This window comes from Schistocerca nitens, chromosome 3 (genome assembly GCF_023898315.1).
Source record: "Schistocerca nitens isolate TAMUIC-IGC-003100 chromosome 3, iqSchNite1.1, whole genome shotgun sequence".
Lineage (NCBI taxonomy): Eukaryota > Metazoa > Arthropoda > Insecta > Orthoptera > Acrididae > Schistocerca > Schistocerca nitens.
This window is the reverse complement of record NC_064616.1, coordinates 948,440,741-948,454,823: the sequence shown is the minus strand read 5'-3', so window position 1 is coordinate 948,454,823 and position 14,083 is coordinate 948,440,741. Positions and strand designations below refer to the sequence as shown.

The following is a 14,083-nucleotide window of genomic DNA, read 5'->3' as shown; positions in this document are numbered from 1 at the left end:
TTGTTGAGCCTTACAGACAGTACATCTCATTCAGGTGGAATACCACCTCCTCCGAACTCCCCATGTCTAGCATGGCCTTCTGGATTCTTTGCCTCTAATCTTGGCAGATGACATATAGACAGTTGAACTGGTTCTTCATTTCATCTGAGAAAGTGATTTTTATTCTATAATGTAATGTTTGAAACTACTTTCAAGGCAGGAGCAGACTACTAGTAGGTGGGGTACCTCCTGCCTCATGTTGGCTCCTCATGGTCCCTCTTTTATTGTTTTTAATTACTTTTGGTGTGGTTGGTCCTTTTTCTGCTGCACGCTATTTTACTTTTTTGGAAGTGCTGCTTCATATAGCGCTCAGATAAATGCGAGACCTTAAGCAACCTTTATCCTAGATATTGGCCAATGACAGAAGACAACAACCCAGTTCAACAGGTTTTATACTTCCTCCAAGAAAGTGGGTTCTGTTCTCTTCTTTAATACTATGACTTTATTGGATTGGGTCCTGGGGTACTCTGAACTTCACCTGCCAACCTACTGAGTTGATTATTTCTGTCACCTTGTTTCATTATTTTCATTCCTAATGGTTTTCATTGCACTTTTAGCCTTCTCACTTTTATTGTTATGGATCTCCTTTCCAACTGGGTTGCAGGAATTGTTTATTTCATTGTCTTGCATCTGCATGGAATTGGTGGGGTCAAACATGAGCTCTGAGGGGCCCTCACTGCTCCATGGCCTGCACACCAACCTGACCCATATGCTTATTTCTGCCATGTAGGTTTCCCCCATTTCTGGTATAAGTATTGCTCTCAGTGCATTGATTTTATCACTCCTACATACTATCACATTAGATCAGATTTCTAGCTGATGTAACTAACACCAAATGGACTATCCCATGAATGAGAATGTGATGTTATCACTGTTTAGTTCCCTAATCCTCAGCTAATCAAATGAAAGTTGTTGTACACAGCTAACTGTGGAAACTGACACCTGAGGAATCCGAGTGATACGAAAACAGCAAATAGTGCAGAACTGGGGATCAAACTCATTCTTTTGTTGATTTTTGCCATGGTTTCTTGTCATGTAAACATCCCGCTGTCAGTCACTTTATTATTGTGATCCAGCTACAATAGTGTAAGTTGTTTTAATCAAGAATGTCTTTAGTAGTGTTTTGTTACATTTCCTTGTGCAGACAGCATCTGTCAGTCTTATAATCTAGATTAAAGATGTAAAGGAACATTTTGCAAAAATATGTTAAGAGCCTACAGGATATGTTTTTAAGCTTTCTTTTCTCTCAAGTACACTACTGCAACAAAATTCTAATGTCATGAAGGAATCATCACTGGAGTATTAAGTTTGAGCCACAATGAATAGTAACGAGACAAATTATTCAAGTTTCTGGGTAATAAAAGTACCCACAAAACTTTGTGACAGCACAATAATTTAGAATAATACCTTTATTATATCAGATCTCAGCCTACAGTTCATTATGGATACAATAGGAACCACACAGCCAGCCAGTTGCACGTCAAAAATTTATTAAAACCTTAATGTAGGTTTTGACTGATACAAACCTGTCTTTCTCGGAAGAAATAATAACCTGTGTCATATATTGCGTGAAATGAAGTTATTGGGTGTAGTCAACAACAAAATTATCTATATAAATGCTGTGGCATACCCATTTGGCCATATCACGTAGCCATGGATCATTCTTACTGTTGAGTAAGCCCTATGACTTCGTTTCTCTTTTCATGTAATATGTGACACATTTTATTAATTCTTCTAAGGAAAACAACTTTATATGTGTTGAAACCTAGGTAAAGGTTTGAATAAACTTTTGATGTGCAACTGGTTGCCTGTATGATTCCCACTGAATCCATAATTCTACAGTTGCTGACTGCTGCCACATTCAATACTTTACAGTTCATTAGTACTGACTACTGAAGATTGGCGATTCAACTGCAGTATAACCTTGTCCACTTTGTTTTTAATTTTTGCCATGTCGTGCCAACTCTTTATCAATGAGTGTGATGCTCGAAACTGACTTGTATAAAGGAACAGTGAAAGAGATTTTACTGTTGACATGGAACCAAGTCAGTTGTTCTTTGTACTGAGTCAACACTTCTCTGTACAGATACTTCTAGCTATGTGGCAAGACGCATGATCTTGGTGAAAGATCTAATTCTGCAAAGGGAAGTAATCATTATGTGTGGGGATTTGTAATTGAATCAATAGTGTGTGCCTTCCCCATGGTTAATGGTTATAAATAATGCTACACCATTCCACAGATCATAACACTGCCAACATCACATGGGCTCTAGCAACAGATGTTGCAATTTCCTTTTTTATTTTGTGGGCATCCTCGTGGAGCATGCTGGCATCTACCGAGGCTGAAAAGAGAGCTTTTGTAGATGGCTGCTGTCACAAATCAGTAGCGGTCCAACATGCTCAGTCATCATCAATTTTCACATTTGACATCAGTCTCATGTTAAACTGTAAACTTCCCACTATGATAGTTCATACTTGGTTTACTTACAAACTTTTAGTAGTGCCAATCTCAAGCCAAAATTTGATGAGCATCCTTGTTTGGAACCAGGAGAAATAACTCTTTTTGTCACTGAAAGAGGTGAGTGAAATGCATACAGATTGTATGTCAGTACCCTTATGTATCTAGATAACATCATGTAACATGTTGTAAGCTATACAGTGCAGACATCACATCTTGAAGGAAATTTGACCTTACAGTGTATATGCTGTGTTTTGATGTAGATCAAAAATAGCCAAGGCACACTGTGTTGTCATGCTTTATGTTCATTGAGAGTGATGCTTAAATATGTATACTGGAACATTGTGATCGCCTAATCTAAAAGGAGGCATCAGTTTATCTCCTGGCAAGCAAAACTTTGCGGGCTATACACCTGTTGCACTTTTCCATGCATTCGGTTCTATTCCAGCTCTCATTGTTGATTTTAAGATATCAACAATTTAGAATGTTTTAATATATTTTTTGAAGAATTATCCACGTCAAAGAGTAGACACACAGTTGTGGTTATTGAGAACTGCAGATACCCCCAAAGCCTCTTGCTCAAGTCACAGCATTCAACTGACACCAGATTGTTACAATAAAATGGGAACCATAGGACACTCATGTCAACTACTTCTTCACAGCACACCACAAAATGTTTCTCCCTTGACCTTCCTATTTTTCAGACATTGCAAGCTGACATGTATCGAATGTCTTGTTGTCTTGTTGCCACTTAAGAATGACCTGTTACTGGCCTCTGTAAGATGTAAGGAAAACCACCACACCAATGGGCACAAGAAAGTAATATTTCAAAACATAATGAATGCCTCTTTGATGATGATTTTACCTATTGGAGCTCCTATTTGGGCTCAAGGTGGCTTTACACAATGTTAACACAAGAGTGATTTGTTTTTGCTTGTCGATTTGTTTACTTATATCTATATAGCATCAATGTCACACTCTTATTATTCCATCGTAGTTTCACAATTTGTTGTTGATTCTGTAATGTGTGGTATTTTTATGCCAACAACATCTGGTAATTACAGTGGAAATTGGTACCATAACTTACAAAGTGAGTTACCACATTAGTGACGTCTTCAATAGATTACTGGTGCCACGTAAGTGATCGCAAGGCTCATTTAGTAGTTCGTACTATGCTTGTATTTTTCCAAACTTTTGGACTGTAACGATTGTTGTATTTAAAATACCATTAGTCTGTCAGCATGCTAAATGTGGCATGCTTTTGGCAACTAAGGGAGGTAATGAGTCTGTGAGATGCTAAATTCATTTGATGAAATCTGTATTAAATTTCTTTAAGTGGTTCTAGGTTACTTCAGGCAAGCACCTTGACACTGAATTGAGACAATAAAACATACTTTTGGCATACAGTAAGAAAATTTGAAACTGCTAAAATCATTTCCCTGTTCTGTTACCATTGTCCCAGCTTTTTATTGTGATGTGGTAGTAATGGAATATTTTCTGAAAAGTAAGACCTGTCCTGGCAGTATTTCAAATTTTCAGTATTTCTGATGACCTGAAAGTAGACTGTCTCTTTCTTCTGTTGCTATTGAATGATTTCTCTCATTAGTTAGTGTGATTGTAAACGGTTCTGTTCCTACATAAGTAGATAACATTTGCTGCCTGTTTATTTATTCTTTCATTACAGACCACATGTAAGACATATTTAGAAAAGAAATAAAATACAAGAGAGAAGTTTCTATTAATGATAAACGAACTTCGCATTTTAGATATTTGTTAGGTATTAGCAATTTTTTTTATGTGATTGCTATTCCTTGCATGTTTATCATTTACTTTTTGAAAGTAAAAGGCACATAATCATAATGATGGTACTGAAGGCAGAGTGTCATACTACTATAAAATCCATAACTCACATAGTTTATGTATTCTTTAAAAATATCCTAGTGTCAAAGAGTTCTTTGCATACTTTGTCTCATTGCCCTTCAAAACTTTACTGTCACTTTTTCGTATTGGATTTATTCCTTCATATTCAGATTAAGACAGAGAAATCATGGCACAGAAGTATACTAAAGCGACAAGCAAGGATTCTTTGATTTTGTCCTTGCAGTAATCATTTTCTAGTGAAACATGGATAAATATTTAATTACTATTTAAAAAGTTAAGTAAAAACAATTTATCATTGACAAATTACTATAAGTAATGGTTCTGTATTTATGGTTCGAATGTTTTATGAAAAATTTTTAAAGCTGAAGTTATGAGAATGAAGTGTGTGTGGCACAGTGGGACAGCCTCTCCGTGAGCAGCTTGGATCGGACGTTGGTGCTACTACTTCTGCTTCACCTGTCGGATCACGACCCCACAGTTCTGCTGCCCTCAGCCCTCTGCCCAAATGGGCTCGAGGTACGCACATGTGGGTCATCTTTCCTTGATATATTGAAACTGAAGCAGCTTAGTGGGGGTTTTCATGGACTTGATGGTATTTGTAGTATGGTAATCTGAAAATGAAAAAAAAAAAAAATAATAATAATAATAGTAATAATAATCTCTCTCTCTCTCTCTCTCTCTCTCTCTCTCTCTCTCTCTCTCTCTCTCTCTCTCTCTCTGTGCGTGCACTCCAATTTTTCATGTGAACTTCCTAACAATGTACATTTACATAAGGAGTTGGCTCATCCCATATTAGTGTTAAATCATATATTGCAGTTTGTTTGATGTGCATTTTATAAAGTTTTTTCCTTATCCTTGTAAACATACTGCTCACTATTTTTGCGTGTCTGAGAGTCAACAAATGGAGTTTAAGTAGTGACTAGTTGTGAGAGAGAGCCTTAGAATTGAAGTTATGTGATTGTAAAAGTAGCTATTTCTTCGGATCCTGTAACTTTTTCTGTGTCAGTGCACTTGTAAGAAAATTAACTGTAGAATAAAAATTGAAATTTTCTCTAATGTGTGGTCTAAGAATTGATTGATTATCTGTTTGGCATATCAATACAAAATATAATGTTATAAATAATATCTTGTGACTGTATAAACTGAAGCAGTGTCTTCATTTGTTCTTAGATATACTTTGTAGTTCAAAGTTTATGGCAACATTTTAGATCTACAAGTTTTAAATCTAGAGGTTGTAGTCAAAGGCAGGGATACAACATAATTTCATGGCTAATATTTGCTGTTAATCACTTGAGGGGAGAGGAATGCAATACCATCTCCCATCAGCCCACGCTACAGCAAATGAATATAATGAAATTCTATGTTCTGAAGACATTCTGAAAGAAGTAAAATATAGATTTATCAACAAAAGACTGTCCTCTTTCACATAGATGCCCCAGTTTGTGGGACAGAAATTGAATAGTCATCCATCACCCATCTTTTAAGGGGATATCTTCAGTTGCTACAATGACTGTGTGAGGAATGGTGGGTGCATAGACTCCCAACTTTTTCCATGTGGACGGAACTTCCTGTATGCTTAGGCACATCTTTATGCTGGTACAGTAGGTAGTAGTTTTGTCCTCCAAGACATCAATGTTTGACCATGCAAACTATATTAAGAGTGTGTGTTCAGTTAACCATCAGAATTATGTGTAAATTCAGACATAATACCATTTTTTGGTGCTATTCATTTAGTTACTCTTCTTTGTATTTCACTACATACAAAAGCTGCTAGCAATAGGTATTCACTATTAGAATATTTCCAAAAAAACTACAAGCCTTTAAACTATTTAAAGATAATTCAGCTTATTATTACTATGATTTGTCTTACTTTAGAATGTAGTGAGCATCACAAGGAAAAGAATCTCTGTCTGTACAGGAGTTGGAGAAAATAATATTAACAGTCAGCCAAGATGATTTAGGGCCACCTCTGATCAATAAAACAGCCCTATTGATTGCAGTAATCTGCATGCTTTCAAATTCATGGGTCACTCCTATTCTGTTGAGGAATTGCTTGAAAAATTAAGCTGAGTCTTATGTTATATTGTTGATTGCATTTACTTAAACTTATGGCTTGACTTTTTTGGATTCATAAACATTTTATTTTTATCTGTTATTACTTTTACGTCATAATTTCATGTACTGACATGTTCCATGACCTTGGAGATTTGCTCCTCAGTTTGGTCCCTGTGGAACTTGACGTGTAAAGAAAAAAAAAAAAAAAAAAAAAAAAAAGAAGGCTCAGTGATATTCAAATCTGGCTCTCGCCAACATGTGGAAAGATGAGATATATCAGCCTCATGAGCATTAAATCACTCAAGATTATCTCCAGCCGCATTATTATTTTGTGAACTTCAGTCCACATGATCACGCAAATGGTTTCACAAACCATTTAAGTAATTTTTTTTTTCCTTCATGATCATAAGGTCCAATGCAAACTGTATGTAGCCTTCCAAATCATTACATAACATCCATGCTTCACTGATGGAAGAGAATGGTTTGTATTGCGAAGTTGCGCTCTTGTATGGCATACGTAGATATATCGTGTGCCAACCAACAAGGTAAAAGTAAAAGTGTCAGACCTCACTACATGTTTCCCATGTTTCCATCAGTTGGCAGTCCATGTTTTTAATTGTTTGCACCAGTGATTGCAGCTTCTCTGCATTCACCTTGTTTAGAAGAGATTGAATAGTAGGAGTTCTACCAATCCCCCCCACCAGTTCTTGTTTCAAGTGAAACTGCATTTTCGAGAGGCGTACTAAGCCAGGGATGCATTTTTCTGGTATTGGTGATCTTGTTGGAGGCAGGAGGCAATAAAATTGACAAGTTACCTCTAAGAGGAAGTTTAGTTTTTCTTTTACAGTTGTTTTAAGGAATTGGTTTCTGTCTGCTATGGTAACACTAAAGCACTCCGTCTTGTGGCCTACCGGGACCATCCAACCGCCACGTCATCCTCAGTGGAGGATGCGGATAGGAGAGGCGTGGGGTCAGCACACCGCTCTCCCGGCTGTTATGATGATATTCTTGACCGAAGCCGCTACTATTCGGTCGAGTAGCTCCTCAATCGGCATCACGAGGCTGAGTGCACCCCAAAAAATGGCAACAGTGCATAGCGGCCTGGATGGTCACCGATACAAGTGCCGGCCACGCCCTACACCGCTTAACTTCGTTGATCTCACGGGAACCGGTGTATCCACTGCGGCAAGACACGAAAACACTAAATACACCTAAATTTGCCAACATCATAGCACATTCACTCATTAATAGGGCACCAATAAGAAGTAGCTCTTGTTACGAAGTCTGAGAGATCGATTTGATAGGAGCTCAACATGAGACAACAGCAATAACATGAGGAGAGGTAGTGGGGAGAAGTAAAGCATTAATACTTTATGAATATGATGGAAAAGATTTCTGGATATATCATGTTCATATTATTTTGTCCGTCCCCTGTACAGTTTGTAGCATAATTCGCAAGAAGCACTGAATGCAGGATGAAGTGTTTGACCCTTATTGAATTTAATGTTATTTGTAAAAGTGAGAAAAATAAAAGTACATAAAATGAAAAATCAACTTGCCCTCTGTTGTAAACAGCATGGTATTTCTGTTTCTCCAGGCGAAAATGCAGACCTCTTATACCAAGAACTGTCACCCGATGATTTCTCTGGACGAGGTATACTTCAACAAAGGTTGGGTCAGGTTATTGTAAGGCTGTTCATGGTTCAAGAAAAAAATTTATGCTTTAGAATGGATAGTCATGATCACATGAGCATTTCCTGCCATTGTTATATAAATACATGCAGAGAATATTTTTGTTGTTTTGTAGTTTGTGCATATGTTTTCTATGCAAATGGACTCAGAATGCAGTTACAGGTGCAGAACTTTGATCAGCCTTCACAGTCAACATTTGACCTACTGGTTGCACGATTTATTGCATGTCACAATTTTCTAAAATTGCACGTTCCAAAAACAATTTTTAAGCATTTTGCTCATCAGGATTGATACTGGACTATAATCCAGTTTGGTTATTGCATTGTTTTCAAACCAGAGTAGCTGCATGCATTGCCCTTCCTCTCAGAAATTGTTCTCAACTGGATGAAACTTTTTCATTGAATTATTCTGAAGCATGCAAGCAATGTGGGTATGTGCACTCTGCAACAGAAAGCATTACCCTGTGGATAAGAACAAGCACGTGTTGTATCCAGAAATCCAAGTCTGCACTATTTCTCAAATGTTCATTCTTTTCATTGGTACTGAAAATTAGTTGATGTCTTTCAATGTGATATCAGATATAAAAAAGACTCTTCCTTATGGTGGAAGATACATCTCATCCATCTAATTATTTAATAAATTCTGCTTGGTTCAGTATATGGTCAGCTTTTGAAAGAGTGAAATAATGTAATCATATTGTTTAATTTGTGTGTCATTCTAAGAGGTTTGTTGTGACTTCAGAATTTTGTTTGAAAGATTTGTTCACACTACCTTCCTGTAATTTTACAGAGTAACTGACGTAATCATTGTGCAACTCATTTTTATGAGTTGAGGTGAGTATGAAAGGGGAAAGTATAAGTGATGGTATTATACTAAATGCAGTGAAATTTACAGAAAAGTAAATCATAAGAATTATAAGCAATATGTATATATACTCGCATTATTGTGTATGATATCTGTGAATTGCATAATAATAGCCCTTATCAAAGTAATTAAAGCATTCTGTATTTATTCTTTCTTTCTGTAACTGCATTTGTTAAACAGTTTGCCCCATGTGATTCAGATTACACCAGGGTTGGTTAGTTTGCATTATTTTCTTTTCTTTTTACTCATATTTTTCCATTTTATCTCTCTCTCTCTCTCTCTCTCTCTCTCTCTCTCTCTCTCTCATTCTGATTTTTCATATATGGTATGGCAGTCTAGACTAATAAATATAAGATTGCTGGGGAGGGGGGGAGAGATGGCTAGTATGGTGAGCAATAGGCTATATATATTATTTAATTGGATAGATAAAAAATCTACCCACCAAGTGGCAGCAGAACACACACATAAAAGACGTGGAGATTAGCAAGCTTTTGGACCCAGTAGCTCCTTCTTCAGGCATAAGGGTTGAAGGGGAAGAAGGAAAAGGACTGGAGAGGTCTAGGTAAAAGGGTAGATTTTGAAAAAGTCACCCAGAACTGCAGGTCAGGGGATACTTACCATACGGGATGAGAAGGAAAGATATTGAATTATGTCTCAGTGATTTTTGTAACTGTAATATTTTGTAACATTTCATTGCATACAGTACATGCCCTTTGAATTGTCATATTCTTTATCATCATTTCTGTGTCTCAAGAATTAAGGTCTATATGATTTACCCAGCTTTTCTTACTTTCATTGCGTATTCTTCGTGTGACTGTTACAGCATAACCTTTTTCTGTTCACTGATGGCCCCAAAAATTTTGAATGCAGTACAGCATTATGTCCTTCAAAATCTTCTTTGCTTTCTGAAACTGATTTCTTTGTACATATTATGGCATAGTTAACTAATAAAACTGTTTCTCTTTGATAGTCCTCCTTGTCTACATACATTTCGTATCTCTCTGTTTCTTTTATAATGTGTATTGCTGTAGTCCATAGAAATCTGAACAGCTGTAGCAAACTCTTCATCTAGCATTCAGGCACAATTACAGGTGCTAATTAATATCCAGCTATTGTGGTGTTTGATACCACATTTTTTTGTCCACAATGCTCAATCATGGTGGATACGCTTCAGTCTGTTGTATTCACTTGAAAACTTTGCACTTGCTCTAGGATTGTTGTATTGTTCAACACCATTCAGTTTTATGATGATTTCCCGTATCTCTCTCCCTCTCTCCACCTCCCCCCCCCCCCCCTCAATTTAGGGAATAGTCTTTTCTGTCATACCTGTTGGTTGTTGGCTTAAATCATTCCGGACACTTCATAATATTTCTTTTTCTTATTATACCATGTAGTATTTCATAATATAGTCCTGACTTGGCTTCAGTGTGTACATGTTATGGGTCTTCAACTAAAGCTACAATATGAAAAATACAATATTTGTTTTCTATGAAATAAACAGGGAAAGAATTTGGCGATCAACTGAAGTTGCTTACACATAATGACTTAGGAAACAATGGAATGATTTTTGTAGCTTGTTATGATAGATTCCTTTTTGTGAAATAATTAATGAACTGACTATTGCACTTTGATGTTTCTTTCATTCCTCTCTCTTCCTTACAGACACTATACTCACTCACATTATAGTCATCCGTTGATCATTGTAAATATGGTACAAAGTATTATGTGATAGTTTACACTAACTACCACCCAAAAGTTTTCAAATATTCAAAACTATTAATTAAGATAAGTTTTGGGTGTGAGACATTATGAACAAAATACAAATTTAGAAGAAAATCTGCACATGGCTGTGGTCTTCGGTGTAAAACTCAAAATGAAGAAAACCAAAGAACAGGTAGAAATATACTTAAAGACACAGGTACAAAAAGCATTGAAATGCACGTGGATCCATGTTTCTCAGTATTATTTGTACACTCCTAAGTACATAAGTAATCTGACTTACAATGATATTTTCAGTAAATGGAAGTCCTGCATTGACAGCAATTTTCTTGATGTAGTCTGCACTGTCTGAAAATCTACCTGCCATGCAGGTACTTGATTTTGGTTTCTTTAATTAGTCTAGTGTGCATGGTAAGTATTCCAAGATTTACATGATTGTTCTGCCCATCTTACTTCTGTGCTGAAATGTATTGCTCATACTAATCTTTTATATGTGCATGCTTAATTGTTTTCAGTGTTAAGCAAATGACTTTAATGCATGTGCTTCATATGAAAATTAAATTTATTCTACATTCAAATGTGGGAACGTGTTTATTTACTGATTTGTGATCTCTGGTCATTATTGTGCTGCAGCAACTGTAGTGGATACAGCAGCAGTAGTTCTAGTGGTGGTGGTGGTGGTGGTGGTGGTGGTGGTGGTGATAGCAGTAATTATTACTATTTTTATTATTACACAGTCTTTAATTGTATTGATACTAAATGAAATGTGATACTCATATACTGTAAATTTAAGTCGTCATAGTCATGTGGTGATTTAAGTCATAAATTTAAATTTTGCAACACACTAATCTAAGGCAGAGATCATCATTAACCCCTTGTCAGTGCAGAGTTGTGCATTTAGAGCCATAAACATCTCCATGGAAGCCACATGACTTGTAGAAGAATACTGCAATACTATTTGTGTATGTTTTCTATAACACTGCAACAGCCACTTCTTAAAGTGAAGAAAATGTTTGACCAAAGCTTATAGTACATAATTATATTAATATTATCATTAGTTTGACCTACATTTTATCAAAACTGGTGAGGAAACAGTCATAGATAAATTGCAGAAATTCCTTTCATTTGTGGTGTTGTTTGGTCCTCAGTCACATGTTTATTTTTGTTTTTAGGTTTTGCTTGCTTGCTCTTTGGTGGTTCATTCTTATTCCATACCAGATTTCTTACACTCTTCAGAAATCGCATGTGCTTACCTTTCTTTCTCATTAATATCATTCCTTACCCATTGTCTTCTATTGTGCTCTCCAGGTACTTGAGACTTTCCTCTTTGTTCAGTACTTGCCCTATAGTGCTTAAATTCAGTACTACTCTAATTCCTTGTTGTCACAACCACTTCATACTACTTTGCATTAAATTTCAGTTCATACTTTCCCACCACTACTACACATACATTTAGACTTTCTTAGACCTCTCCTTTCCATTTCCCAACACCATTTAATTATCTGAAAACACCATTGCTTTCATATTTTCATTTCTTTTTTGCAGTTGCATTCTTGCTATTATTTCATCCATAAGGGTGTTCAAAAATAGTAGAGATAGTGTACTCCCTTACTTGAACCTATTTTTTCTGTTCTAATCAGTCTGTCTTCTCCCTTCCTACTTTTACACAACTCACACGTCCTTGACACATGACATTTATTCTTCTCATACTCGGACATGCAATTCCCATTTTCACGCTATCAAATGCCTTGTCAATGTTCGGGGACATTATTACTAAATCATTACCATATTTGTAGTCTCTCGCGAAGCAGTATTTCATGAAAAGTTAGATCCACTGTTGACCTTCCTGGTCTAAACCCATATTGTTCTTATCTGAGTCTTCTTCCTCATAACATTCGTACTCTCTTTTCCAGGATCTTCTCAAATACCATGGCAGCATGGCACATCAAAATAACTCCCCTACAATTTTAACAAAGTTTCCTGCCGATCTTCTTAAAAATTGGCACTATGATTACCTTTTTCCAGTCTTCATATGACCTTTTCTTCCATTCTGTTCTCACAACCTGATAGAAACACTGCACTCCAACAATACCACCTATTTTCACTATCTCTACACTTAGTTCATCCAATCCATGTGCTTTTCCTCTGTTTGTGTTGTTTATCACGTCCTCCACTTCTGTCCACATTAGGTACAACTCAACATTTTCTACATCCCCAGGCCCCTCATTTTCCTCTTCCATGTTTCCATTAGAGGTTTTTGAAATATTCCTTCCATATCTCCGTGATTTCCTGTACATCCTCAACTTCCTTTCCTTCTTTATCGATTTTCCTGACTTTTTCACAGTGTATCTATTCTAAGCTGTAAACATTCCATAAAGGACCTCTTCTTACTCCTCTGACTGCCATCTTCCTTCATATTTGCCCACTCTTCCGTTCATTTCTTCTTATCCCCTACTAGAACTCTCTTAACCACCTTCTTCTTAGCATATTCTCTTTTTCCTTCCTCTGTTGTCTCTAGCAATCACATAAAGAATGCTTTGTTTTTCTTTGCAACTTCCTCCCTTACTCTATCATTCTACCAAGGTGTTTCTATGCACCTTCTTTTATCAGTTGTTCTTCTACACATTTTTTCTGCTGCTTCCACTGTAGTTGTTTTAAATCTTCCCCTTTCCTCCTCTATTGACTGCATGTAATCCCTTGTCACATTGTTCCTTTCTTTCTGCCCTCTTTTCTTCTTTAATCCTAAATATCACTGCTACAGGTCTGTAATCACTGTCTAGGGCTTCAGAAGGTATTACCTTAACATCTGTGACTGTTCTCCTTGTGTCGTGGTCACATATTCTGTTGTTTACTGCAGATTTACTCAACAAATATTGGCTACACCACATCACCTTAAAACTTCCCTTCTTCTTAAACCAAGTGTTGCCCGAAGCCAGTCCATTTCTTTTCCCTCAGTCTAGCAATTATTTTCCTTCCTCAGTTCTCCTTCATGGTTCTTCCACTCCCCAATACTTCCTCACGCCATTCTTGCCTTCTCTTTCCATGCCCATGTGTGCATTCAAATCTCTCCTTATCACAATCTTCTCCCCAGTGAGTTCTCTCAGCATTTCCTCTTCAAAGTCCTCCCTTCTTTAACAGAATCTCCAATTTGTGGTGCATACACTTGCAGTGTTTCCTTTTTCTTTCCATTCACATTTTTCTGTGACTATCATCGTGAGACTTATTCCCTTCACCATCTCTTTCAACACTCCTCTCATAACTAATGCCACTCTGTGCCTCCCTTCTCCCTCATTTCCACTCCAGTGCAGCCTGTATCCACTCTTCCATTACCTACTTCCTTCACCTTTCCACCCGGTTTCTCACAATCCTAGACTA

At 36.8% G+C, this 14,083-nt stretch overlaps 1 protein-coding gene across 4 annotated transcripts in view; it reads left to right on the top strand.

Moving 5' to 3' along the window:
* LOC126249027 (vinculin) overlaps positions 1-14,083 on the top strand; it is a 286,160-nt gene that overhangs the window by 215,953 nt on the left and 56,124 nt on the right. For 3 of the 4 annotated variants that reach the window (XM_049950636.1, XM_049950634.1, XM_049950633.1), the window contains 2 exons: positions 4,775-4,894; positions 8,031-8,087. The exons of the other annotated variant lie outside the window; for it this stretch is intronic. In XM_049950636.1, the coding sequence (XP_049806593.1) occupies positions 4,775-4,894; positions 8,031-8,087 (177 nt within the window). The remainder of the gene's footprint in view (positions 1-4,774; positions 4,895-8,030; positions 8,088-14,083) is intronic. 4 annotated transcript variants of the gene reach the window in all.